The sequence below is a fragment of the Giraffa tippelskirchi genome, chromosome 5, assembly GCF_054371585.1.
Source record: "Giraffa tippelskirchi isolate mGirTip1 chromosome 5, T2T-mGirTip1v1.2.pri, whole genome shotgun sequence".
Classification (NCBI taxonomy): Eukaryota; Metazoa; Chordata; class Mammalia; order Artiodactyla; family Giraffidae; genus Giraffa; species Giraffa tippelskirchi.
This window is the reverse complement of record NC_137279.1, coordinates 174,109,668-174,135,768: the sequence shown is the minus strand read 5'-3', so window position 1 is coordinate 174,135,768 and position 26,101 is coordinate 174,109,668. Positions and strand designations below refer to the sequence as shown.

Genomic DNA, 26,101 nt, shown 5'->3' with positions numbered 1-26,101 from the left:
CATGTACAGATGTGAAAGCTGGATCATAAAGACAACTGAGTGCCAAAGGATTGATACTTTTGAATTGTGATGGAGAAGACTCTTGAGAGTCCCTTGGACAGCAAGGAGATCCAACCAGTCAATCATAAAGGAAATCAGGCCTGAATATTCATTGGAAGGACTGATGCTGAAACTTTAGCTCCAATACTTTGGCAACCGAATGCAAAGAGTCAACTCACTGGAAAAGACTCTGATTCTGGGAAAGATTGAGGGCAGGAAATGAAGGGAACAACAGAGGCTGAGATAGATGGATGACATCATCGACTCAAGCTTGGCACGCAGAATTGGACGTGACTTAGTGATTGAACAACAACAGATGTGAGGAAATACAAGAATTGGGCTCATAAAGTCGGCTCCTGAAAATACCTAGCTATCTGAAGTCCTGTTCTGTCAGTTTTCCCCAGAGCACCTCAGTTCTGCTCTCCACTCTGAACTCCTTTCAGGGAGTGTTGAAAGTCTGCAGCTGCAATGGCTCACAATTTAATCTTTGTAGAGACAGATGGCAAGTACCAAAGGCAAGTGCCAATTTGTAGCTGACATAGCCTAGGCCCAGAACTAGCACAACATTCTGCATTCTGTTCCTTAAAACAAGTCACAAAGTTCAGCCCAGATTTGCAGGGGTGGGGAAATAGCTCCCTTCTGAAGGGAGGAGCTCTTTGCACAGAGCAGAGATATAGAAAGGTGTGGGATTGAAATCATTTACCAGAGAAGACAAACTCTCCCCTACTTCTGAGGAGAGTATAGTAGTATAATAGTACCATCTCTGAGGTGGTGAGGGGCTCAGGCAACTGCGGCCAAAGACCTGGCAGTGCTTTTTAAAAATTATAAAATGCTCCACAGGTAGTGCTTCTGAATGTGGTAATCTTGTGTCACCTGTGGACCTGTGAGGTCCTGGGAGCAAGGCCATGCCCTACTTCTGTCCACCCCTTCTGCATTGAGGAAAGGCTCACAGAAATGAAGGGAAGCAAAGCAGAGCAGTTGCTGAGAACCGGACCACACTCCCTCTTCTCACCCTAGAACAAAGAGAGGCTTCAAACCCTCTGGAATCTGAGAAGCTTCCTTCCCTTCTGCAAGCTCTCCCCCTCATCCTTTCTGCCCCGCCCCCACCTCCAACTGCACTTGGCAGGATACTCACCTGTCTTCCCACTCAACAGCTGAGGATACAGAAGGATAACTTGCTCAAGGTCACCAGTTAGTGGGGGAAGACCCAGATCCTGCTCAGGAAACCCATCAGGCCCTGCTTGAGCCACTGCAAATATGAACACACATCTGAGTGCAGGGACATGCTGTTTTGGCTCCTGGAATGGTGTGGTATTGAGTTACAGATGCTTTTCTGATAATAGGTGGAGCCCTGGAAACCTGTCCCTGCTGGGTTCTCACATCTCCCCCGCTCTCCCATTCCACATCTCTGCCTCCAGCTTGCCTCTCCCAGTCCTCCTCCATATTGTCTTTCCAAAACACTTGCATCATGACTCCGCTTAAAATAACAATGAATCAACATTTATTGAGCCCTTACAATGGACCAGGTACTGTTCTAAGCTCTTCCCTTGAATTAACTCATTTAATCTTCACAATTCTATGAAGGAGTCACTATTATTAGCTCCCATTTTGCAGATAAGGAAACCGAGGCACAAGAGGTTAAAGTGACTTATTGAAAGTTCCACAGTAAGTGTCAAAGTTAGGATTTGAACTCAGATAGTCTGGTTTCTGAACTTGGGCTTCTCAAGCCAGAAAAACCCTCTCTGTAGGTCTCTGTTTGTTGTTGTTCAGTTGCTAAGTAGTGTCCAGCTCTTTGTAGGCCCCATGGACTCCAGTGCCGGGGTCTATTCTAATCATAAAGAACAATAACAGTAATATAATAATTAATATACATGGATTGCTTACTATAGGACAGGCCCTATTCTGGCTGCATTTCAAGTACTAGCTCATTTGATTCTTAGAATAGTACTAGAGAATTGGCCAGTGGAGGGAGTACTATTATCCTCATTTTACAGGTAAGGAAACTGGGGGACAGTCATGCAACAAGGATGGGTTACCAGACACTCCAGCTCCAGAGGCAAACTTTAAACCACTGTGCTGGGTTACCAGACACTCCAGCTCCAGAGGCAAACTTTAAACCACTGTGCTATCTGGCTTTCCCAAGGGCTATTCAGTCCAAGGGCCCAGCATTTACTGCTCTTTGGATTCATGTCACATGATTTCTGCATTTCCACCAAAGCATGGCTTTTGTTTTTTCTATGCATGTTTTTTTCCTTCTCAACCAGACCTTGAGCTCCATGTGAAGGAGGAAACAGAACAAACTCTATCTTGAAAGCAGGACTCCATCTTGGGCTGAACTGTGGACTTTGAGCTATATGCCCAGTACCTATGGAAACAACATACCAACTGGAAAACCAGGCCCCTGGAAGGAAGAGCCCCAGGGCTCTCCATCACCTAAAAGAATACCTTAATTATCTGTGTGACCAAATAGAATCATACATTCCATTATGCTTATTGGGGAATGATTACAAGCCTATTGATAATTGTCCATTGTTAACTACCTAGGTTTAAGTCATATGAATCACGGGTTGACTTTGATTGTATTTTTCTTTTTTCTTTGTTCAGACTAGTTTCAGGGAATTTGGGGAAGTGGGTTTGGGCACGCATGCTTAAGGTATATAAGGTTTTCACAAAAACTGGTTGGGGTCTTTGGCTAAGAGAAGACTCTGCCTTGCGCCCGCCGGTGTAATAAACTGCCCTCCACTATCTGCATTGTCCTTCTGAGTGAGTTTGTTTCCCGGAACGCATGGCTACAACTCATGAGTCCAGTTCACACCCAGGACCTCACAGACTCCTCCTAACCATCTTACATTATAGGCATTCCTCCTTTTCCAGGAAAAAGCATGGATTCAGAGGTAAAGATAGAACTGGATGAACGGCAGTGTTTTGGCAGACAGTGTTTTCCAGCCACAAAGCACTCTTCCACACATCCCATTCCACTCCACACAGCCTCACTTCCAGGGGTAGTCGTGGTAGTACAGCTTGACGGTTAAGAGCAATGGTTTAGGATTGGACCTGAGTTTGAATCTTCACTCAGCCACCTGCATGACCCACAGAGGGGGTCATTTAATCCCTCTTGTCCTCAGTTACCTCACTGGTAAATGAGGATGATAAAAATGCTTTCCTCATCTCTCTGTTGGGAGGACAAATGAAGTTAAGCACAGAAAGACCTGTGAGAGAGGCCTATATGGGAGAAGTATTGTGTGTATATAGATAATCCGCTCCCCTCCCCCCACCTCCCTAAAGACACCGGATCCCAGGATTGGGGAGGGGAGGGGGCAGCAGGTGGGCTCCCTGGGAGAAACATCCTGTGTCCCTCTGCTGCTGGCACCCCCAAGCCCCATGCAGGGGAGAGGCGAGTGCCCTGCGGTACACAGCCCAACATAAACTTCTCCAGGAAAGATACTGCTAAACTCTTTGCAGGGATTAATCAGGTCCGCGAACACAGTCTGTCGCTGCTCTCCATCCTCTTGCTCGAAGTGGCTCGGGCTGGACAGCATCTTCCAGGAGTTGAGGGTCTTGGGTGCACCGGGCTGAGGCCAGGCCAGACGGGGGCGCCGAACCGCTGCTACGCTCGAGCTCCCGAGGGCGCTCACGGGAAGCAGGTACTCCTCCCTCTCAGCACCCCCCAGAGCCTTAGAACTTGAGGAGCCGTCCCGGCGGAACCGCGGCGCTTCACCTTGACCTTTGCGCTCTTTCTGTCGCCAGCCGGCTGCCAGGCAACAGCGCTTAGCACGGCGCCTCTACCGCCCCTGCCTCCCCTCCGGCGCAGGCGGGCGCTGGATCCGGGGCTGATTCAGGCCGGGTTTTGCGGCGGAGTCCGAGAGCGCTGATTCCTCATCGGTTGTCCGCGGCAGCGGTCTGCGGCGGGAGATCATGGTGCTGGACGAACCGTGGGCCGCACTCTCTGGCGCCTCCTGGGCTGCCCTGGCCTGCTGCTTCGTGGCGGCGGCCTTGGCCCTGCGCTGGTCCAGTCGCCGGACAGCGCGGGACTCGGCGATCCGGTCGCGACGGAGGCAGAAAGCGTCCCTGGACACCATGGACAAGGCGGCGCAGCGCTTCCGGCTCCAGGTGACAGCCGGGGTTGGAATCGGTGTGGAGGGGGAGGGCTCGGGGTGCCAGCGCGAGGGGGAGGGGCTGGCGGCCGGCAGCTCAGGTGTGTGGGCAGCGCAGGTTTGTAACTTTCTGACACCCCTCTCTCCATCATGCATTCCCTACGCTTTTCTGAGCCAGGTGGGGCCTAGGGGAGGAATGGAAACGAAAGGGACAGGGCAGGTCGTCGAAGGCTGTCGCCTCACTGGGTCAAAGAGGAGCTTTGCTGTGTGCCAGGTAATCTCAAGATCACGGACTTATTAGGACGCTTAAACTGCTAGATGAGAACCAGTAGGATGCTTGGGTTTAGACTTAGGAATCATAAAGTGATGGCCAAAGGACTTCTGAGAGCTTACAGTTCAAATTCATTGAGTATGCTCAGAGGGAGCTGCTCAAGTCCACAGGGAGTTACCGGCTGAGCGGGACTCCTGACACCTGGCTGTGGAGTCGGATGGGTTATAAGTTCCTTTCATGGATAGGTTTAGTTCCAGACCTTCCCTGGGTGACCTGTCAACAAGCTTCTTTCCTTCTGGATCAGCTCAGCATATGTATGGGGGTGAGGGAAGCGGCCTGGAAGAGGAGGCTTTCCTATAGGTGTATGACACACTGGACTCAGTTCCAAGTCAAAATACCAAACTCAGTTCCTATGTGCTGTGAGAGAGAAGACTTGCCCCAAGGGTGTTGGATGGAATTTGGATGTGATAGGTGGGAAGGCATTCCAGATGATGGGACAGGGTGAGGCAGGAGCTAGAACTAGAACCCAGATGCCTGGTGGAAACATCCAGCCTCATTCCAATGGTGAGGAGCAGGGAAGAAAGATTAGGAAGGAAGATCCTGGCCTTAGATGCCAGGCCCTGGGTGTGGCCTTGATTGTTTTGAGGTTTTAGCTGGATGCACTGGTATGAATTTACATCATTCCATTCCTGGACCAGGAAAAAGTCTTATTTGTTTATTTATTGAAATAAGAAAGTATCTGGTTCTAGCCTTCACTTATTGACATGGTGCACAATCAGTGAAAGTACCCAATCAGTTCATTTTTAGGTACTCAATCCAAACTGATCACTTTCCCTACCTACTTGAGCAAAGCTTTGTCACTGTCTGTCCTTCTTCTCTGGCTGAGCTCCCCGGTGCCCTGCTCAGAGATCCTTGCAGTGATGCCAGGTCTAGCCTAGAGAACCTTGGCTGCTCCAGAGACTCCAAGTCCTGTGCAGCTAGCTAGCTGAGTTCTGCTGGCTCCAAGGAATGTGTGGGAGCAGCTGCAGGAATCTGCCCACAGTTTCTGCCTACATGACTCTTCTCCTGGTTTCAAGGAACCCACCAGCTGGCAGGAATGTGGGGTGGTAGAAGGGTGGGTCTTCCCTCACTTCAGCTCCAAGCATCAGCATCTGGATCCAAGCATCCAGTTTCCTTCTGGAGCAACAGCCTTTCCTTCTCTTTAAGAACTGACTCCTCCATGGTAGATTTCCTAAAAGAAATCAACCCTGAATATTCATTGGAAGGACTGATGCTGAAGCTGAAGCTCCAGTACTTTGGCCACCTGATGCAAAGAGCTGACTCATTGGAAGAGACCTTGATGCTGGGAAAGATTGAAGGCAAAAGGAGAATGGAGGTGGGGAGCAGAGGATGAGATGGTTAGATAGCATCACAGACTCAATGGATATGAATTTAAGTAAACTCCAGGAGATAGTGAAGGACACAGGAGCCTGGCATGCTGCAGTCTATGAGGTTGCAAGGAGCAGGACATGACTTAGTGACTGAACAACAACACAACAATAACTTCCAGGGCAGGTTTTGGCCTTGAAACACCAAAAGCTGTTTAAACACCCTCTGTGGGGCAGAGCCTGGCCTCAGAACACCAAAACTTGGCTCTTTCAGATGAGTAAGTAGGGAAATTCCAAGTAACTGTTGTATCCATTTAACAAATTCAGGGAAGAGGTAGAATATTCCTGATATTGAGGCCAGGTTTCAAAGGCTGTGTGGTGGGTGTGTGCAATGGGTATTCAGCTTTGGGCTTGAGGTGGGAGTGAGCGGGCTGTGTCACATTGAGGGGGCACAGAGGGGTTTGACAGGACCTCAGCCTAGAAGCATCTCCTGGACCTTGTGGTGGGAGGCAATCTGAAGGGGACAGGCAAGGCCAGGTCGTTGTTGTGCTGTGTGGTCTAGTGACAAAGCTTGTGCAGAGAAGCCAACTAGGTGGCCCCTGTGCAACCCAGTAGAGAAAGGATCGGCAGTGGCAAGGGTCTCAGTAGAGGAGGCAGTTCCCGTTCAGTTCAGTTCAGTTGCTCAGTCGTGTCCCCATCACTCTTTGCGACCCCATGAACCACAGCACACCAGACCTTCCTGTCCATCACCAACTCCCGGAGCCCACCCAAACCCATGTCCATCAAGTCGATGATGCCATCCAACCATCTCATCCTCTGTTGTCCCTGTCTCCTCCTGCCCTCAATCTTTCCCACCATCAGGGTCTTTTCAAATGAGTCAACTCTTCGCATCAGGTGGCCAATGTATTGGAGTTTCAGCTTCAACATCAGTCCTTCCAATGAACACCCAAGACTGATCTCCTTTAGGATGAACTGGTTAGATCTCCTGGCAGTCCAAGGGATTCTCAAGAGTCTTCTCCAACACCACAGTTCAATAACATCAATTCTTCGGCACTCAGCTTTCTTTATAGTCCATCTGTCACATCCATACATGACTACTGGAAAAACCATAGCTTTGACTAGACGGACCTTTGTTGGCAAAGGAATGTCTCTGCTTTTTAATATGGTGTCTAGGTTGGTCATAACTTTCCTTCCAAGGAATAAGCGTCTTTTAATTTCATGGCTGCAATCACCATCTGCAGTGATTTTGGAGCACAAAAAAATAAAGTCAGCCACTGTTTCCACTGTTTCCCCATCTATTTGCCATGAAGTAATGGGACCAGATGCCATGATCTTAGTTTTCGGAAGAGCTTTAAGCCAACTTTTCACTCTCCTCTTTCACTTTCATCAAGAGGCTCTTTAGTTCTTCTTCACTTTCTGCCAGAAGGGTGGTGTCATCTGCATATCTGAAGTTATTGATATTTCTCCCGGCAATCTTGATTCCAGCTTGTGCTTCCTCCAGCCCAGCATTTTTCATGATGTACTCTGCATATAAGTTAAATAAGCAGGGTGACAATATACAGCCTTGACGTACTCCTTTTCCTATTTGGAACCAGTCTGTTGTTGCATGTCCAGTTCTTTTTTTTTTTTAATATTTTTTTTATTTATGTCTTTGTTTGTTTAGGCTGCACTGGGTCTTAGTTGCGGCATCTGGGATCTAGTTCCCCGAACACAGATTGAACCTGGGCCCCCTGAACTGTGAGCAGGGAGTCTTACCCACTGGACCACCAGGGAAGTCCCCCATGTCCAGTTCTAACTGTTGCTTCCTGACCTGCATACAGGTTTCTCAAGAGGCAGGTCAGGTGGTCTGGTATTCCCATCTCTTTCAGAATTTTCCAGTTTATTGTGATCCACACAGTCAAAGGCTTTGGCATAGTCAGTAAAGCAGAAACAGATGTTTTTCTGGAACTCTCTTGCTTTTTTGATGATCCAATGGAGACAGAGAGGTGGCCATTTTCCAGAGCTACTAAGGGGCGTGGTGACTGATTAGATGTGGGTGGAAGGAGGGGGAGTTGAGGACGGATGGCAGTGACCTTCCTTGCGTGAAGAGGAGCTGGTGGAAAGGATATAGGAGGCAGTGAGCTCAGGGGAAGGACACAGGAACAGAAGGAACAAAGGGAATAGCCCATCGAGCAGGTCTGAGCTCAGTTGGGTCAGGCAGAGGACGATTTGGAGGCCGAAGGACGATCTAGAGGCCATGTGATAGGTGTAGGGCCTGAAGTGGAAGCCAAGAGAAGGCATGCCTTCTCCTAGCATCAGAGAGGGAAGAGCAGGTGCCCAGAGGGACCTCCAGGATCCCCTATCTCTTCCTGTGTCTGGCTCCTTCTTGTGGTTCAGGTCATAGCTGAAATGATGCCTCCACCTGCCCAGCCCATCTGAGTCAGTCCTCTGTTTTTTCTGTCATAGACTCTGTTTAATTCCTTTCTCACACTCACCATGATCTGCCGTCATTTATTAACTTTCTTTCTTTCTTTTTTATTTAAAAATTTATCTTATTTTAAAAAACTTTGGCTCTGCCGGGTCTCCATTGCAGCATGCCAGCTTTCTCTGGTTGCGGCGTGTGGGCTTCTCTTGTTGTGGAGCATAGGCTCTAGAGGAGCGGGCCCCAGCCCCTACCAACCAGTAGCAGTCCATGGTGGGTCGGGAACCAGCTGCACAGCAGGAGGTGAGCTCTGGGGCAGGTGACTGAAACTTCATGTGCCACTCCCCATTGCTCGCATTACTGCCTGAATCCTCCCACCCTCATACCTCCTTCCTCCTTCCCACCCCTCCTACCCGTGGAAAAATTGTCTTCCATGAAACCGGTCCCCGGTGCCAAAAAGGTTGGGGACTGCTACTCCAGAGCATGCAGGCTCAGTAGTTGCCCTGCAGCATGTGGGATCTTAGTTCCCCAACCAGGGATTGAACCTACATCCCCTGCACTGGAAGGTGGATTCTTAGCCACTGGACCACCAGGGATGTCCCTTGTGTTATTAAAATTTCTTTCCTTCTTTTTCAAATTCTTTTCTCAATTAATTTGTTTTTTTGAAGGTAAGCTGTAAAAGCAGGAACTTGTCTGTCTCGGCTGTCTCTAAATTCATAGCCCTAACATAGTGCTAGACACAGGGTAGGTGCTCAGAACATGTGTGTTGACTGGCTGAATGAGTGGATGACAGAAGCAGCGTAGAGGAGGGAGGAAACCCCACGAAAGGGGTATGCCTGTGCCCAGGAGGAGTCTGAAGTCAGCCCTGTGAATGCCTCCGTGAGACTCAGAGCAGAATGAAGAGTCAAGTGTTTGTTGTATTGGGCAATGAGGAAGTCCCTGGTGACTTTGGCGAGAGCAGAGGAGGGTAGAGATGAGATGTGGTGTCTAAACTCAGATGCTCTCCTAATTAGCTCAAAGCCCTTGAGGGGGAAGCCAGTGGGAGTCTGCAGGCAGGGGCTGATCCCAGAGACTCTGGAGGCCTCCGATGCCTGGCATTGGGTGTCTGACCAACATCTCTCCTCCTTCGGAGAGCTCTTCCCTGATCACCCTCTACCTGTGTGCTGCCCACTCAGTACATCCATGTTATTTTCTGTATTTCTGGCTGCCTAAAATTATTTGTTTACTTATAAATGTTCTCTGTGTGTTAGTCGCTCAGTCGTGTCTGACTCTTTGTGACCCTATGAACTGTAGCCCACCAGGCTCTGTCCATGGGATTCTCCAGGCAAGAATACTATAGTGGGTTGCCATTTCCTTCTCCAGAGGATCTTCCTGACCCAGGGATTGAACCCAGGTCTCCTGCGTTGCAGGCAGATTCTTTATCACTGAGCCACCAAATTATCTCCTCACTCCCAACTCTGCACCTTGTGGAAGCTCCCCCCAAACCTGGAGGTGACTTTCTTGTTCACTGCTGTATCCCCATGTCTAGCATGGGCCCTTGGTACAGAGTAGATGCCTAATATATACCTATGGAATGAATGAAAAAAACCTCTCTCTTGGATGTGGCTCTAGCTTCAACCCCAGCCACCTAGGACAGGGTTTTCTTCTCTCTGCCCTCCCCTGCCAAAGGGTTGAGTAGTGAGGTGCAGGTGGGCAGCCAGTGGGCAGAGAACAATAGTTTATCCATAAGTCCTAATCAAGGCCCTTCCCCTCTGTGAACCTCAGTTTCTTTAAGCTGTGCAATGGGAATGCTGGTAACATTTAATCCAAACACAGAGCACATCAATGAGGTGTGTGGCCACACTCAGCAACCACTGTGCTAAGCTGCTTCAGTCACGTCCAACTCTCCGCAACGCTATGGACTGTAGCCCACCAGGCTCCTCTGTCCATGGGATTCCCCAGACAAGAATACCCGAGTGGGTTGCCCATACCCTTCTCCAGAGGATCTTCCCCACCCAGGGGTTGAACCCTCGTCTCCTGCATTGGTAGGTGGGTTCTTTACCACTAGCGCCACCTGGGAAGATTTTTCATAATGGTCTAATACTCAGCCTGGGCGTGGCCTCTCCCTGGGCCCCGCCTCGAGTGAGCTTCTGGAAGAGATAGATCTGTACTATCCACAGGTGGCAAGGACCTGCCCAGGCTGAAGTACATTGTGATGTCAGAGCCGTGGGTGGGCATGTCTGTTATGGGCTGGCATGTGACAGTGAGCACGTGCTTGGTAGGGGTTGGGACTTGGGGGCATGGGCCATAGGCACATGGGGCCTGCGGGGAGTAGGGGATTGATCCGAGGTGTCTCCCCAGAACCCTGACCTGGACTCGGAGGCGCTGCTGGCCCTGCCCCTGCCTCAACTGGTACAGAAGTTACACAGTGGGGACCTGTCTCCCGAGGCAGTGCTCTTCACCTACATGGGAAAGGTAAGGCCAGGGAATGACCCTGCTCCTTCCTCCCCTCTCTCTGCAAGGCTGTGGGAAAACCTGGCTGAAGGGCCATGGTGGGACCACAGTGCCAAGGGCTGCCAGGGAGAGAGGGAGGGAGCCAGAGCCGTGTGTGTGTGTGTGTGAGAGAGAGAGAGAGAGAAGGCTCTGTGTGTATGCAAGTGCTGGGGACACTGAGCATGTTGTCCTAGCTAGAAACCTGGCTTTTAGCCCAGACTTCCCTCCCCATTCCAACCCCACCCCATCAGGCACCAAGTCTGGTCTGTTCCCTTTTAGAGCTCCCTCTAGACCATCCCCTTGTCTCCCCCACTACCCTGGTCTTCCACCACTGTCCCCCTCCAGGACCAAGCACCAGTCTCCTGGCCAGCTGCCCACTCAATGTTCCAGCGTCCTCTCTGGTCAAGCATTCCAGGGCTTGGGGCATCGGCAGCTCAGCTGCTGGCAGTTACCTGGCCCCCAGAGCCTGCTGTGCTCTGGGGGTTCCCTTTAGCTGCCAGGCTCTTCTCCCTCCTCTTGCCCTGCTCAATGCAACAGGCTCCCCTGATGAGTCTTCAGGGCCCAGAGAGGAGTCACATCTTCCAGGAAGCCTCCCATAACCCTCCTCCTCTCCCAGTCGGGGTTAGGGTTTCCTCTTCAGTGTTCACTTACTAACAGCACATTTCTCATCACATTGTAGGGCTTGCCTTGTCTTTCTCTTTCCCAAGGCACATGTGTGGGCTTTTGGTGGACAGAGTCTTATTTGTCTTTGTACCTTAGGGCCTAACACTATGTCTTTCATATGTTGATCGTAAGTGCTCAAGAAATGTGTTTGAAACGAAATGAAGGAAGAAGTTGTGCTTTATGAGCATGACTTGTATGTGATGTGATCTCTCGGAAGAGAGTACGTGGCAGTGACTGTGACCTCTAAGCGGATGGACCTGAGTGCCAGGGATGTGAGAGTGGTGTGAGTGACTGCAGCTGAGAGGGGGACAGAGAGGCACTGTGGAGAAAGGACTGGACACCCCTGGGCCGGGTCCATTGAAAGGACACAGTGACAACAGATGGGGTTGCTTCTTTCGAATCCATGTCCCTGGAAAAGCTCCAGTCCTTCAGAGGGAGCATCCACAGAGAGCGTTCTGGCTACAGATTGGCCTCCTCTCTTCCCGCCCTGGGCAGCAGACAGATTCCACATACCTGAGGTGGCAATAGGGCCACACTTGTGTTCTTATCAGCTGGTACCAATCAGCCATTCCTCAGATTCCTGGGGAGGGGTGGAGGTTTCACCTGGGCAGGTGTGGGCCAGGCCTGGGGCAGAGGAGAGTGCTGGGTGCCAGGAGGCAGAAGCCTGGGTCTAGCCCTGCTCTGCAGTGACTCCTGGTGCGACCCAACACAGGGATCTAGCCTCACTGGGCACCAGGTGTGGCTTGAAGGAGGAGGTGGGTGGGATGGCCAAGGGTCACCCTCTCCCCAGCTTGGCCTCTGGAGGACATGTGAGGTAAGTATCTTGTTCCTTTGAGTGTCTTGGTCCTTGGAGCACACACATACCTCTGTTCATCTCTGGAGGACATCTGAGGTCAGTTTCTGTTCCTTTGAGAGTCCTGGTCCTCGGAGCACTCTCTCTCTGTCTGTCTTGGAGTTGAAGGTCAGAGACAGCCTGGGTAAGGCTGGGCTGCATGTCCCCAGTGAGGCCAGTACTGGGCCTACTACTTACCCTCTGTGCTCCTGGCTCTGGGTCATGTTGATGGTTACCCTGTCACTGGGTGGTATATTTGAAAAGGCCAATCTTATGCTATGTGGATTTTACCACAGTTGAAAAAACAAAAGAAGCCAGTCTCACCTCACTCTGTTGTATGTCCATTTCTCCCTCCCCCAGGCCTGGGAAGCCAACAAAGGGACTAACTGTGTGACCACCTACCTGGCAGACTGTGAGACTCAGCTGTACCAGGTCCCAAGACGGGGCCTGCTTTATGGTGTCCCCGTGAGCCTCAAGGAGTGCTTAAGCTACAAGGTGCGCCCTGCTCCAGTCCCTGCCAGCCAGTTCTGGGTCCTGGGTCACCCTGGGCCCTCAGAGGAAGTCCTAGGTCCAAAGGCCTTGAGAGGGCACCACAGGTGTGTCCTGCCTTGGCCTGTGAGGTGGTGGTGGGAGCAGACCCTGTGTGTTGAAGCCCCCCTGGCTCATCAACCACATCCCTCTCACCCATCCATCCTTCTAGGGCCAGGACTCGACACTGGGCTTGAGCCTGAACCAGGGGGTGCCAGCAGAGGATGACTGTGTGGTGGTTCAGGTGCTGAAGTTGCAGGGTGCCTTGCCGTTCGTGCACACCAATGTCCCCCAGTCCATGTTCAGGTTGGGTCCCAGGGGTGCTGGGTGGGGGGCAGGGGCACTGATACCAACCTGACAGGGGCTGACCCCTTCCTGCTTCCTCCAGCTTTGACTGCAGTAACCCCCTCTTTGGCCCGACCATGAACCCATGGAAATCTTCCAAGAGCCCAGGTGGCTCCTCAGGGGGCGAGGGGGCCCTCATTGCCGCCGGGGGCTCCCCACTGGGCTTAGGCACCGACATTGGAGGCAGCATCCGTTTTCCCTCAGCCTTCTGTGGCATCTGTGGCCTCAAACCCACAGGGAACCGCCTCAGGTAGGATGTAGGTGGCAGGTGGAGGGAGCCTCTGAGTCTTGCTGTGTGACCTTGGTCTAGTTTCCCACTTCTCCGGGCTCCAGGCTGGGATTCCCTGACTGGAGTTTTGCTAGGAGGTAGTGTCACAGCACCACCAGCCCCTGGTTTCTAGTTTCCAAAGTGATGAGAGAGTTGGGGGCTGCTGACTGGATGTGGGGTTGGGCAGGGGATGGCCATTTCCCATTTCCAACATCTTGTATTTCTTATCCAGCAAGAGTGGCCTGAAGGGCTGTGTCTATGGACAGGTAGCAGGTGAGGTCTGTGGTTCCCTCTGTGCCCTGGGGGGGGGGGTGTCTGCACCTCTGCCCCTGCCTCTCTTCAGGGCAGTGTTGGGCCCCCAGGCCACTCTAGGTCTGCATTCCTACTTCCTCACTGCTCACACTCCAGGGCCCCGGCCCAACCCTTGCTTGGACCCAGCCCCGGGATCCCTCGGGGCTGGGTGATCTCTCTCTCTCCTCCCCTCCCTGCCCCACAGTACAGCTCGCGGTCGGCCCCATGGGCCGGGACGTGGAGAGCCTGGCACTGTGCCTGCGAGCGCTGCTGTGTGAGGACATGTTCCGCTTGGACCCCACTGTGCCCCCCTTGCCCTTCAGGGAGGAGGTGAGCAGGAGTAGGGTGGGCATGGGGATGGATTTGGGGCTCACTGGTGCTCCTGAGCCCTTGCGGGCAGGCCTGGGAGGCCCTGTCTCCTGAAAACCAGCCCCCGGGGATCTAAGGCCAGCACTAGCACCTCTGACAGTGGCACAGTGGTAAAGAATCTGCCTGCCAATGCAGGAGACGCAGGAGGCGTGGGTTCAATCCCTGGGTCGGGAAGATTCCCTGGAGAAGGAAATGGCAACCCACTCCAGTATCCTTGCCAGGATAATCCCATGGACAGAGGAGTCTAGTGGGCTACAGTCCATGGGGTTGCAAAGAGTCGAGCTCGACTGAGTGACTGAGCACAGCAGCACCTCTACAAACAGCCACCAGATGGTGCCCTTTCTTGCATTTGGAAATCCCGAGCTTTTCAAATTGGCTGGCTGGGAGCCAGAGCCTTGGGGTTGTCGCTGTGGAACAGGAGGGACCTTGAGGCTAACAACAGCTTGAGAGAGAAAACTCCTGAACCTCTTCCGCGTTTCACAAGCCAGTAAACAGGAGCCTTTCTTACAGCATTCATTTCCTTATCCTCAGCCTCCTGCAGGATGCTTGGCACGGAGGCTGAGCAAGTTAAGAACAGTTAAAAGCGGAGCGATCTCTCTCCCAGAAAAAGCTGGGATCTGTGAGCAGGGATCTGTCAGATACTGGCTCCTCCAGAGTATCACCAAACAGCCTGTAGATCAGATAAAGGCTGAGTGTATTACTGTCTGTGGTAAGGGAGGGCGCTGCCCACACAGAGCCTTAGTAGCATGGGGGAGCGGCACAAAGTTAGAATATTGACGTTGGTTTGTTGGCGGATATGTCAATGATAGCTTAGTTGGTAAAGAATCCACCTGCGATGGAGGAGACCCTGGTTCAATTCCTGGGTTGGGAAGATCCTCTGGAGAAGGGATAGGCTACCCACTCCAGTATTCTTGGGTTTTCCTTGTGGCTCAGCTGGTAAAGAATCTGCCTGCAATGCAGGAGACCTGGGTTCGATCCCTGGGTTGGGAAGATCCCTTGGAGAAGGGAAAGGTTACCCACTCCAGTATTCTGGCCTGGAGAATTCTGTGGACTGTATAGTCTATGGGGTCACAAAGAGTCGGACACGACTGAGCCACTTTCACTTTCTTGTCAGTGTAGGGGGTTGGTTAGGATTGGGTCGTAATGTAATTGGTTAGGACTGGTGGGTGCAGCGAGGTGAGGATTCTGAGCAGAGCAGTTCAAGGAGTCTTGGAGGATAAGCTGTTGTTTGGTGATCCTATTGAAGAGCGGATGGGTCTTTTAAGAATGACTAATAAAGTTATCTGTACTTTACGAGCAACAAATTTGAAGAGTAGTCTAGTTAGAGATGTGAGCAGTGATATAGTGTGTGCAGTCACTCAATCGTGTCCGACTCTGCAACCCCATGGACTGTAGCCCTTGGGGCTCCTCTGTCCATGGGGATTCTCCAGGCAAGAATGCTGGAGTAGGTTGCCATGCCCTCCTCCAGGAGTGGTATAATAAAGCCATGTTAGTGTATACTGTGTAAGCTGTGTGATGTAAGTGCCGTTTCTCAGCAGTCTGGCATTAATTACTGCCTGCAGACCTCTTGCCTGGGAAGGGGTGAGGACCCCTGGGCAGCAGGAGCTCTGGGCTGGGGCGAGGGAGGGCAAGCTCCCACTCCTCAGCTGAGGAGATGTTCTAACTCTACCCAAGGGCCTCTTCCCGAGAGGGAGGAGAGGCAATGAGGCCCCTGTCCCAAGGTCTGGAACAATCTATTATGGGAGCCAGGACTTGCATTCTCGAAACAGGCTGTGGATGCCTGGGTTTCTGCCCTGATGTTGCCACTCTGCCCTGACAAGTGGCCTGGGGCGAGTCCCAGCCCTGCTCAGTGCCAGTCTCCCTATCTAGACCTGAAGCCTGTGGAATCCTCCTTGCTCTGTCCACCTGCAGAGTCATTGGGAATGTGTTTTGTGGAGGGGTCAGACACAACAGGGGCTGGCCTCCCTGGCAGTCAGTTTTCGGGGGATCTAGGCAGCAGCCTCAAAGCTGTTTCTGGGGCTGAGTAGTGGCTCTGAGCTCTGGGAGCCTTGCTTTGGGCCACCATCTCCTGACTTGACTCTAACTTGTGCATGCTGCCCCCAGATCTACAGGAGCTCTCAGCCCCTGCGTGTGGGGTATTATGAGACCGACAACTATACCATGCCCACTCCGGCCATGAAGCGGGCCCTGCTGGAGACCAAGCAGAGACTCGAGGTTGCTGGCCACACGGTATGCTAGGGGAAGGAGGAGCCCACAGGTCCTGGCATTGCCCCTCCTTCAGGGAAGCCTTCTAGGTACCCATGGCTGCCACTCATCCCTGGCACCCTTGCTCCCTGATTGTTCTGAGATTGGGGTTGCAAATTTGATCCCTGGGGGACCAGTAAAAAGGGGCTGATCAGAAATATTGGGGTACATGCTTGATGGTGATCTCACCTCTGAGCTGGGATGTGGGAGCTGCATGGAGTGGTCCTTCCTCGTCAACCACAAACAGTGGTGCACAGCTGTCCAGGGGTTCTCAGGGCCCTGAGATGGCAGGCTTGGGGCCACTCACCTGAGATAGGCTTATATGTGGTTCCAGACTCCCCTCAGGATACACCTCTTATGGGGAGTTATCACGGGCCAACAAGGGTGCCTTTGTGGCTCCAGTGAGGGCACGGTGAGGGCTGAGGGCTGCCTGGACAGTGTGTTTTGGGGGGTGGGACCCAAGGGTTTCTAGGTCTGGAAACCTTACATGCCTCCATCTCTGCAGCTGGTTCCCTTCCTGCCGAGCAACATACCCCACGCTCTGGAGACCCTGGGCACCGGGGGGCTGTTCAGTGATGGCGGCAAGACCTTCCTACAGAACTTGTGAGTGACTGGGTTTGGGGGTGGGTGGTGGGATCAGGACATGGGTAGATGCAGGGAGAGCAGCTGAGTGCTGTGTTCCTTCCTGGGACGGCCACTGGGGAAGATGGAGGACAGGCCTCGGCTGAACCTGAAGAAGGCCTGGAGCGTTCTTGGCAGGGACCTTACCACCCCTCCGGCTTCAAGATGAGCCCAGAGCTGCCTTGTCAGGGAGACTTTGGAAAGGTGCCAGTGTGGGGAGAGGCAGGATTGAGCAACCCTGGCCTGGCCCTGGGCTGAGTTGTGCAGGAAGTCACCTATCTCTTGGGGAAAGATTGAGAAACAAGGGTGGAGTCAAGCAGGAGGGCAGGGGTGTAGACCTGCCGTTACTCCACACCCCTCGGATTTGTGCCACATCTTCTGCCTTTGAGCAGGATCTGTTTTCTTGCCTGAAAAGTCAGAAGATTGGACCACACCTGCTTTACAGGGCTTTGCAGAGCTCATATTTGAGAAGCTGGTCTCACGGGGATGTTTTCAGTTCTAAAGGCTGATGGGGGCAGGGCAGGTCTGTGAAGGTGCCTCCTGGGGACATGCCCAGATTGAATGGACTTCTGCCAGTAGCCAAGTATGGTCTGGGAGGCTTCCCTGGTAGCTCAGCTGGTAAAGAATCTGCCTGCAATGCAGGAGACCCTGGTTCGATTCCTGGGTCTGGAAGATCTGCTGGAGAAGGGATACCCACTCCAGTATTCTTGGGCTTCTCTGGTGGCTCAGCTGGTAAAGAATCCACCTGCAATGTGGGAGACCTGGGTTGAGAACTCAAGGTTGAGGCCTCCGTTCCCCTGGAGAATGGAACGGCTACCCACTCCAGTATTCTGGCCTGGAGAATTCCATGGACTATTCCATGGGGTTGCAAAGAGTTGGACATGACTGAGCAACTTTCACTTCAGTGGAAAGGGCCACCCTTCAGTTTGGTCCTCGGGGTGAGGCTCCAGGATCAGCTGCCTGAGACCTTTCCCTGAGATCGAGAGCAGAGATAGCCTCAGAGGCAAGGATAACTGCACCCACTTGGGATTACACCACTCGTGCCTCCAGGCTGGCATCAGCATCTGTGAGGGGATGCCCTCGGCAGTATCTTTGGGCCAGGGAGATGCTGCCCACAGTTCTTATTGCTCCAAGCTGAGTTTGCAACAGAGGGAGACAGGGAGCCCTGCCTTGGGGAGCTCCGGTGGATATGGGTGGAGCCCAAGCATCCCAAAGGGTCTGCAGACACATGTCACATATTGGAAAGGAGAGGCTGGGATGAAGGGGCTGGAGGCTGTGGTTACCGGAGTCTGGTGAGGAGGGAGGTAGAGTCACTGAGTGGAGACTGGGGGATGCTGCAGTTGGGGATGAGCCAGGAGGGACACCTTGGGTGGATGTGCCTGGACTGGACCCTTTGTCTCCCAGCAAAGGTGATTTCGTGGATCCATGCTTGGGGGACTTGATCTCAATTCTGAGGCTGCCCGGATGGCTTAAAGGACTGCTGGCTTTCATGCTGAAGCCTTTGGTGAGGGCACAAGGAGTGGAAGGGTGGGCACCACTGGGCTCTTGCCCCCTTCCCTTAGCCTCCTCTTCTTCTCAGCCCCCACCCTATCTCTTTTCCTCCCCTCATGCTCTTCAATCTTTAGCCAACCTGCTTGCTGAGATAAGTGCTGACCTGGGGCCTGCGGGGAGGGTCAGAGGGAGGAGGCCTGGGTGGCTTGGCCTGAAGATTATTGCCACACCTGGCCTAAAGTCCAGTCACTGACAGTGTCTGTTCTTTTGCAGCTCCCAAGGTTATCATCCATTCTCAACAATATGAAGTCTCGGTAAGAGTTTTTCCCACGCCCAGATGCCTGCACCCCTGTCCCCCTGACCTGGGTCCAAGTGCTCTCCAATGGGAAACGATGAGAGAAGTAGCTTCTGAGGCTGGAAGTGGCCTAAGCAGGGTGGCAGTCTCTGTGGCCTTGGTGGGGATGGGGGCAGTCTTGAAGATGTCTTAGCAAGATACAGGAAAGGCTGGAGAGTAAGGACCTGAGGGAGAGCAAGGTTGGGAGAGGAGGAAGAGGAGGAGATTATCCTGCCTGGACATGGGTGTAAAGGCCCAGAACGGAGCTAGTGGGTGGCAAGGAGCAGGGGATATTGGGGACCTGTGAGAGGTGCTGGTCTTAGAGACTGAACTGCACTGCGCCTGCTCCTGCCTGCCCCTTGGGGCCTCAAGCCAGAAAAGATGGGAGTAAATTGCCTGATTCTCAGGCTCTTACACAGAGAAGGCAATGGCACCCCACTCCAGTACTCTTGCCTGGAAAATCCCATGGATGGAGGAGCCTGGTAGGCTGCAGTCCATGGGGTCACTAAGAGTCGGACACGACTGAGCGACTTCACTTTCACTTTTCCCTTTCATGCACTGGAGAAGGAAATGGCAACCCACTCCAGTATTCTTGCCTGGAGAATCCCAGGGACGGCGGAGCCTGGTGGCTGGCGTCTATGGGGTCGCACGGAGTCGGACACGACTGAAGCGACTTAGCAGCAGCAGCAGCAGCAGGCTCTTACAACTTTTGGACTTGCCTTCTCTTTCATGTGTGTGTGCTAAGTCGCTTCAGTTGTGTCCAGCTCTTTGTGACTCAATGGACTGGAGCCCGCCAGGCTCCTCTGTCCAAGGGATTCTCCAGGCAAGAATACTGGAGTGGGTTGCCATGCCCTCCTCCAGGGGATCTTCTCCACCCAGCGATTGAACCTGTGTCTCCCGGGCTCCTGCACTGCAGGTGGTTTCTTTACCGCTGAGCCACGGGGGAAGCCCATTCCTTCTCTCACCACCAGGCATTTAGGACCTTGGGCAGATCTGTGTCCTAAGAGTAGCTAGGGGTCTGGCTGAAGTCCCTCTTGGGGACTCCATGGGATATGAACTTGGGGATTAGAACTTCTGCCCTGCACTGCTTTCCTCTCAGAGTGCCCTGGAATTGAGAAGGATCTGAGGAGGGAGGAGATCTGGGAGGTTTTGGGAGTAGGGACTTGATGTTGCTAATCCCCATGGCTGTGATCATCATGGTCGGTGACCCCACTCCCTCTGTCCAGGTCAGCCGGAAAGCTCTGGGAACTGCATCGTGAGATTGAGGTGAGGCCAGAGCCCCTGGACTAGAGTAGGGCGGGTGGGGGTGGGGCCGGACAGGGCATCTGCCTCGGGATCCCTTGGACACTGATCCCTCTGGTCCCCTGGAGTGGCCCATCATCCCCCGCTCCCACTCCCTGGATCGGGCTGTTTGGAGCCTGCTCTGTGACCCTCACTTGCCCAGAGGCCCATCCTAGGGGCCTGGGTTGGCCTGGATGGGACTCCTGCCCTGGACACCTCTTCGCCACTCTGGTGCTGCCTGTAACCAGCACTCGTGGCCCCGCCCTGGCAGGAAGAGTGGTCTCTGTGGTTCCATGGAGCATTTGATGCTCCCTGAAAGCATCCCTGTCTGAATATCCCGAGGTCCTCCATCCTATTGTGGTTCAGTTCTGATCTGGGGCAGGCATGGGGCCAGTCACCCCGCCTCGGTGCCTGTGCTGCAGAGTCCATGTAATGGGTTGGGTCTGAGTGCTTCACTAGGTGTGTGGGTGTCCTCTGCAGCTATACCGGCACTCCGTAATGGCCCAGTGGAGAGCCTTGGAGCTGGATGTGCTGCTCACCCCCATGCTGGGCCCTGCTCTAGACCTGCATGGCCCAGGCAAGGCCACAGGTGAGGCTGGCAGCCCCATCACATCCCTCTCACCTGTCTCTTCTTTTCTGAGCTCCACCCTGTGCCTGGTGGGGTTGCTGGGAAGTGGAAGGAGAGAAGCCCTGGGGGAGGACTCCACCCCCGCTGAAAGGCTCACAGTCTGGTTGGCTGGAGAGATGGGAGTCGGGTGGTGTGCCTTGGGAGGGAATGAGCTCCTCGTCCTCAGCGATATTCAAGTTGGAGTTCTTGTTACAGAGTCTATGGTTTTGGGAGGTGGTGTTTGAAGTCCATGTGGGATTTAGATAAACCATGAAAACAGCAAAGAAGCTGCAGGGGTGGAGGCACAGGGCAAGCATCAGCGGGCTCTCCAGCCTGCCCTGAATCCAGGTTCCTGGGCTTTGTCACTCTCACTCAAGTCTCAGCCATAGGAGAGAACCCCTCCCTGCTAGTGGAGGCCAGTGCCATCTCTCAGGGTGGAAGATGGGGGCTCGGAGTGGATGGTTGTCACGGAAGGTCGGCTGACCTGCTCCAGCCCCTGGTCCTGTGTCTCAGGGGCCATCAGCTATACTCTGCTCTACAACTGCCTGGACTTCCCTGCGGGGGTGGTACCTGTCACCACGGTGACCGCCGAGGATGAGGCCCAGCTGCAGCTTTACAAGGGCTACTTTGGGGATATCTGGGACAAGATGCTGCAAAAGGTGAGTCTCTCCCCCTCATCTCCCCCCCGGCACCCCTTCCTCTAGTGGAGAGGACAGTATAAACAGGCGCAGGCCTTCTTGGCCTTTCTTAACGCAGGACCCCTAGAGACTGCGGGCAGGCCCTGCTGTGCTGCCCCTCCTTCCCAGCTGGGGCACTTCCTGGGTCCGGGTGGGGCCCTGCCTTGAGACCTCGGGTCCTGATGCCTGTGTCCCCTGCAGGCTGTGAGGAAGAGTGTGGGGCTGCCCGTGGCTGTGCAGTGCGTGGCTCTGCCCTGGCAGGAAGAGCTGTGTCTGCGGTTCATGCGGGAGGTGGAGCGACTGATGAACCCGGACAAGCAGCTATCCTGACTGCAGCCCACCCGGCCCTGGAGGACCTGAGACCCGCCCGGAGCTGCATCCAGCCTAGTCAGGGTGCAGCTGCTGCCCCGCCAGGAAGTGTTCAGTGGGCTGAGGCTTCCGAGTCCCTCCCTTGTCGCCCCCTGCAAGAAGCCCAGACCCACTGAATCTGGACCTCACTTCCTCCCCAGGTCCGCTCTCTGTCCTGACTAGCTCCTCACCGTGGCAGCCAGCGGGCATGATGTGGAGACTAACAGTCAAGAACTGGTGTCTGGTGTGTGTGCTTCCTGGCGGTCACTGTTAGGGCCCCGGGGGTTGGACACCCACCCTTCTAGAACCCGACTTCAGCCATGTCCATCTCCTCCCAAACCTCCTCTAGTTCCTGTCACTCACAGCATGGACACAGGTTTTTCGGGGTGGCTCTTGCAGCCCCAGCTCTTCACCCTCACCCACTGTCTCCCCGTCCCCGCCTCCCAACCCTCAGACTAAGCCCTACCTCATCAGACATTGTCTTCTCTCTTCTCCTGCCTTTGCTCCTTCCCTCTGCTGAGGAGGACCTTTCTGCTCCTCTACCATTAAATCCTTTGAGGCCCAGCTCAGATCCCTCTTTCTCCCTCTGAACCCTGGAGTAGGGGGGCTACCCAGGTGGGTCGCCTCAGCACACTGGCTCTCCTTGACGCAGGGGCACTATTTCTACATTTTTGTCCTCAGCGGCCAGCACAGGGCTGGGCACAGGGCAGCGGGGAGTCTGGGATGCTATTGGGGAGAGTAGCCCATGGGCCTCGGGAGGCAAGCCCAAGACAAGATGATCTGGCAGAGAGTGTTCACAGGACCAGTGAAGGACTGGATGTTCTGGGAAGGCTTCCTGAAGGAGGAGAAACTGTGTGGCATAGAGACGGTTCCCAGAGGCTAAGGGAGGGGACGTGGACATCCCAGGGAGAGGGGAAAATACGCCTGAAAACTAGGACGAGTTTGGTAGATGGAGGCATTGTGTGGGCCCAGGAGGAGCAGCAGAGAGGTAGGTGGGGGTCAGATCAAGGAGGCTTGGGGGGCCAGTTCAGGAACTTGAATCCAGTCTCCAGGGCAATGGGGTGCTCTTGAAAGATCACCCAGGTGTGCTGAGGAGAGTAGACTGGAGTGGTAGAGCCTGGAGAGGGTAACGAGGCTGTTCCATGATCCTAGTGTGAGGAAGGGGTCCTGGGGCCTGGGGCCTGAGCTAGGGTGGTGGTTTGGGGTGGAAGTGAGCTGTCTGGGCCTGTGTTGCTTGGTGGGCGGCGGGTAGCTCATCTGGCCCGCTCTGGGGGCCGCCTGGGCCCACAAGCAGAGCTTCCTCGTGCCTCTCTGGCTCCAGCCCTAACTCGCCTGCTTGCTGTTGAAGATGGGTCTGGCCTAAGCCCTCGGGTAGGATGGGCCCTTGGCTCCCACCTGACCCACGTCAGATTCTTTCCAGTACAACTGCATTCCCAAGGCTTCCTTGTCCACCCAGGTTTTCCTGCTTCTCCAGAGGTATCCTCCCCTCCCCATCATGTGCCCAGTGGCACCTGTACTTTCTGTCAATAGTAACCCGGCCTCGGTGGGGCAAGTCTCAGGGCAGACATGAGCTTCCCTGGGAGCTGGCTAGAGGGCCTAACCCACATAGACACCTAGATTGGGATGACCAAGAAGCTCCTGCACTTTGCCCTGGATTTCTCATAACTGCTATTGTCATTTTGGCTCATATCTTTCCATGAAATCACTCACCATCTGCCTCAGCTTCCTGCCCCATTTCTCTCTTTGGTTAATGATAGCCTTGTGCTTTCAGACCTCACTTCCATTCTTTCCAGTCAATAATTCCAGTCAATAACTGGATTATTGATTCCCCGCTTGAGTCCCAGCATGGCCATGCCTAGCCCTGTGCTTGGTGGTGCTGAAGCTCCTCCAAGTCTGTCATCTCTGAGAGGCTCTGGGGCCTGTGTGGGTGGCAGATTTTGGCACAAGCATGTTGGCTCAATCATGATCAGGGATGAGGGAAAGGTTAGACGATGGGGGCAAGTGCTGCCAAGGGCAGGGGAGGTGGTCAATGAGGAAGCAAGTGCTCACTACGTTCCACCCCCACAGCAACACTCTGGTCCAAGCCTCCTGCCCATCACCTGGACATCAATAACCAAACCGGGGTCCTTGCTTCCTTCCCCACCTGTCCAACCAATCCATTTTCCATACAGCAGCCAGAGTGATCCCATAAAAGTGTATATCAGATTGAGTCACCTCTCTCCCTAAGACTTTGCAATGGCTTCCCAATCAACCAAGACGAAAATCTGGTCTGTTCAAGTCCTTTGAGGTCTCACGTGACATGGCCCTTGCCTACCTCCCCTGCCTCACCTTGGATGTTTCTTCCTCTCAGTCCCTGTGCTCCTGCCACACGAGCACCTTATGGTCTCTCGATCATCTCAAGCTGGTCCCTGCTCCAGAGCCTTTGTGTTAGCTGTCCCTCTGCTTGGAACGCTTGACGCCAATGTCACCCTCCCTGATCACCTACTTGGAAAACAGCTTCCTCTGACATCTTCTAATATGCCACTCCTTGGACTTAATACCATTGTCACTATCTGCGATCATATGGTTTGGTTTGTTTTTTGTCTCCACTCAAATAAGCTTCCTGAGAACTGCAATTTGTCATGCTCATCACAGTATTCAGCGTGTGGAATGGTGCCTATAAGGTGCTTAGTTAATTCAGTGAACACCAAGTGAGCATCTACTAGGGACCAGGAGCTGTATTGGATGCTGGGACTGCAGTGATAAATGTGGCAGACGAGGGTCTTGTCCTCTCGGAGCTGCATTCTGGAGCATATTTGTTGAGTGACAGGAGGCAGGTAGATGTGCTATTAAAGACCTACATCTTTAATGTGCATGCTCAGTCTCTTCAGTCGTATCGGACACTTTGTGACACTATGGACTGTAGCCTGCCAGGCTCCTCTGTCCATTGGGATTCTCCAGGCAAGAATTCTGGAGTGGGTTGCCGTACTCTCCTCTACATGTTTAACTTAATACATGGAGTGATAAGATGATTTTTAATCAGGGAAAGTGAGAAGGACATTCTGAATATGAACCAACTAATATCTAATCATCATGTCATTTTATCTTACTAACCTTGCTGTGTGTCTTTGTGTTCTCACTTTACAGAAAGGCCCCACAGCTAGAAGCACATAATTTCTGTATGTGGGAAACCTGGGAGGACCCACCAAGGCTGGTTGGGACATTCAGGACTTGATGAGACTTGATTATGTGGCCATCTCTCACGCCCAGGTTTTCTGGGCAGGACTCTTTCCTTGGCTCTGATCTGACTAAGTACTTACTGGTGACTTGGATGAGGCCACATAATACAAGTCTCATCAAGTCCTGAGTGTCCCAACCTGCGTTGGTGGGTCCTCCCAGTTTCCCACATACAGAAATGAGTTGGGAAATTAGAATCAATATCTGATTTATTGTATGTCAGAACTTCTGCCTGATGTCCCAAGATGCGGAGGCCCGGAGGAGTGACAGCATAATCCAGCCGCTGCCTCTTCCTGTCTGATCACCAGTCTTGTGGCCTCAAGGCCCTCTAAGTCACGTGGCTACTGCCTGGTCTCAGCCTTTTCTCTACTCCCTAGTCCACTGCAAGAGCTTCTTGCCTGGCCTCCCCACTCCAGACTGGTCATCTCCAGCTATCTTTCATATGGCATTTGGGTTGTTGTTGTTCAGTTGGTCAATCGTGTCTGACTCTGTGATCCCATGGACTGCAGCAGGTCAGACTGTCCTTCGCTATCTCCCGGAGTTTGCTCAAACTCATATCCATTGAGTTGATGGTGCCATCCAACCATCTCCTCTTCTGTTGCTCCCTTCTCTTGCCCTCAATCCTTACCTGCATCAGGGTCTTTTCCAATAAGTTGGCTCTTCCCATCAGGTGGCCAAAGGATTGGAACTTCAGCTTCAGCATCAGTCCTTTCAATGAGTATTCAGGGTTGATTTCCTTTAAGATTGACTGGTTTGACCTCCTTGCTGTCCAAGGGAGCCTCAAGAGTCTTCTGCAACACCACACTTCTAAAGCATCAGTTCTTCAATGCTCAACCTTCTTTATAGTCCAACTCTTACATCCATACATGACTACTGGAAAAACCATAACTTTGACTATATGGACCTTTGTTGGCAAAGTGATGTTTCTGCTTTTTAATATGCTGTCTACGTTTGTCATAGCTTTTCTTTCAAGGAGTAAATGTCTTTTAATATCATGGCCGAAGTCACTGTCCAGTCATTTTGGAGCCCAAGAAAATAAAGTCTCTCACTATTTCCACTTTTTCCCTATCTATTTACCATGAAGTGATGGGACCAGATGCCATGATCTTAGTTTTTTGAATGCTGAGTTTCAAGCCAGATTTTTCACTCTCCTCTTTCACTTTCATCAAGAGGCTCTTCAGTTCCTCTTCACTTTCTGCCATAAGGGTGGTGTCATCTGCCTGTCTGAGGCTGTTGATGTTTCTCCCGACAATCTTGATTCCAGCTTGGGATTCATCCAGCCCAGCATTTTGTATGATGTACTCTGCATATAAGTTAAATAAGCAAGGTGACAATATAAACC

The 26,101-nt window shown here is 52.9% G+C and overlaps 1 protein-coding gene across 8 annotated transcripts; it reads left to right on the top strand.

The window, feature by feature from the left end:
• The first annotated feature begins 3,792 nt into the window (after positions 1 to 3,792).
• On the top strand, positions 3,793 to 22,107 carry LOC145505755 (fatty-acid amide hydrolase 1). 8 transcript variants are annotated; one of them, XR_014053272.1, is made up of 16 exons: positions 3,793 to 4,149; positions 10,513 to 10,626; positions 12,500 to 12,634; positions 12,840 to 12,973; positions 13,056 to 13,262; positions 13,513 to 13,553; positions 13,777 to 13,901; positions 16,044 to 16,169; positions 16,690 to 16,787; positions 18,210 to 18,309; positions 18,570 to 18,610; positions 19,857 to 19,896; positions 20,392 to 20,500; positions 21,032 to 21,177; positions 21,397 to 21,588; positions 21,705 to 22,107. XR_014053272.1 is itself a non-coding variant. In XM_081488584.1 (15 exons), the coding sequence occupies exons 1-15, from the start codon at positions 3,955 to 3,957 to the stop codon at positions 21,523 to 21,525; spliced, it is 1,740 nt and encodes a 579-aa protein (XP_081344710.1). In that variant the 5' UTR covers positions 3,793 to 3,954; the 3' UTR covers positions 21,526 to 22,107. The 8 variants fall into 8 exon arrangements, 3 of the variants coding, with proteins under 3 accessions (XP_081344710.1, XP_081344711.1, XP_081344712.1); XR_014053274.1 differs by lacking the exon at positions 3,793 to 4,149 and adding an exon at positions 10,378 to 10,429; XR_014053276.1 differs by lacking the exon at positions 20,392 to 20,500.
• The last annotated feature ends 3,994 nt before the right edge of the window (positions 22,108 to 26,101 follow it).

Excerpts from the sequence above, each read along its gene's own strand:
- LOC145505755 (XM_081488584.1), top strand. The coding sequence starts at position 3,955 with ATGGTGCTGGACGAACCGTGGGCCGCACTCTCTGGCGCCTCCTGGGCT. Across the intron at positions 4,150-10,512 it reads CGCAGCGCTTCCGGCTCCAG|AACCCTGACCTGGACTCGGA; the intron begins GTGACAGCCGGG and ends GTGTCTCCCCAG. Across the intron at positions 21,178-21,396 it reads GGGACAAGATGCTGCAAAAG|GCTGTGAGGAAGAGTGTGGG; the intron begins GTGAGTCTCTCC and ends TGTCCCCTGCAG.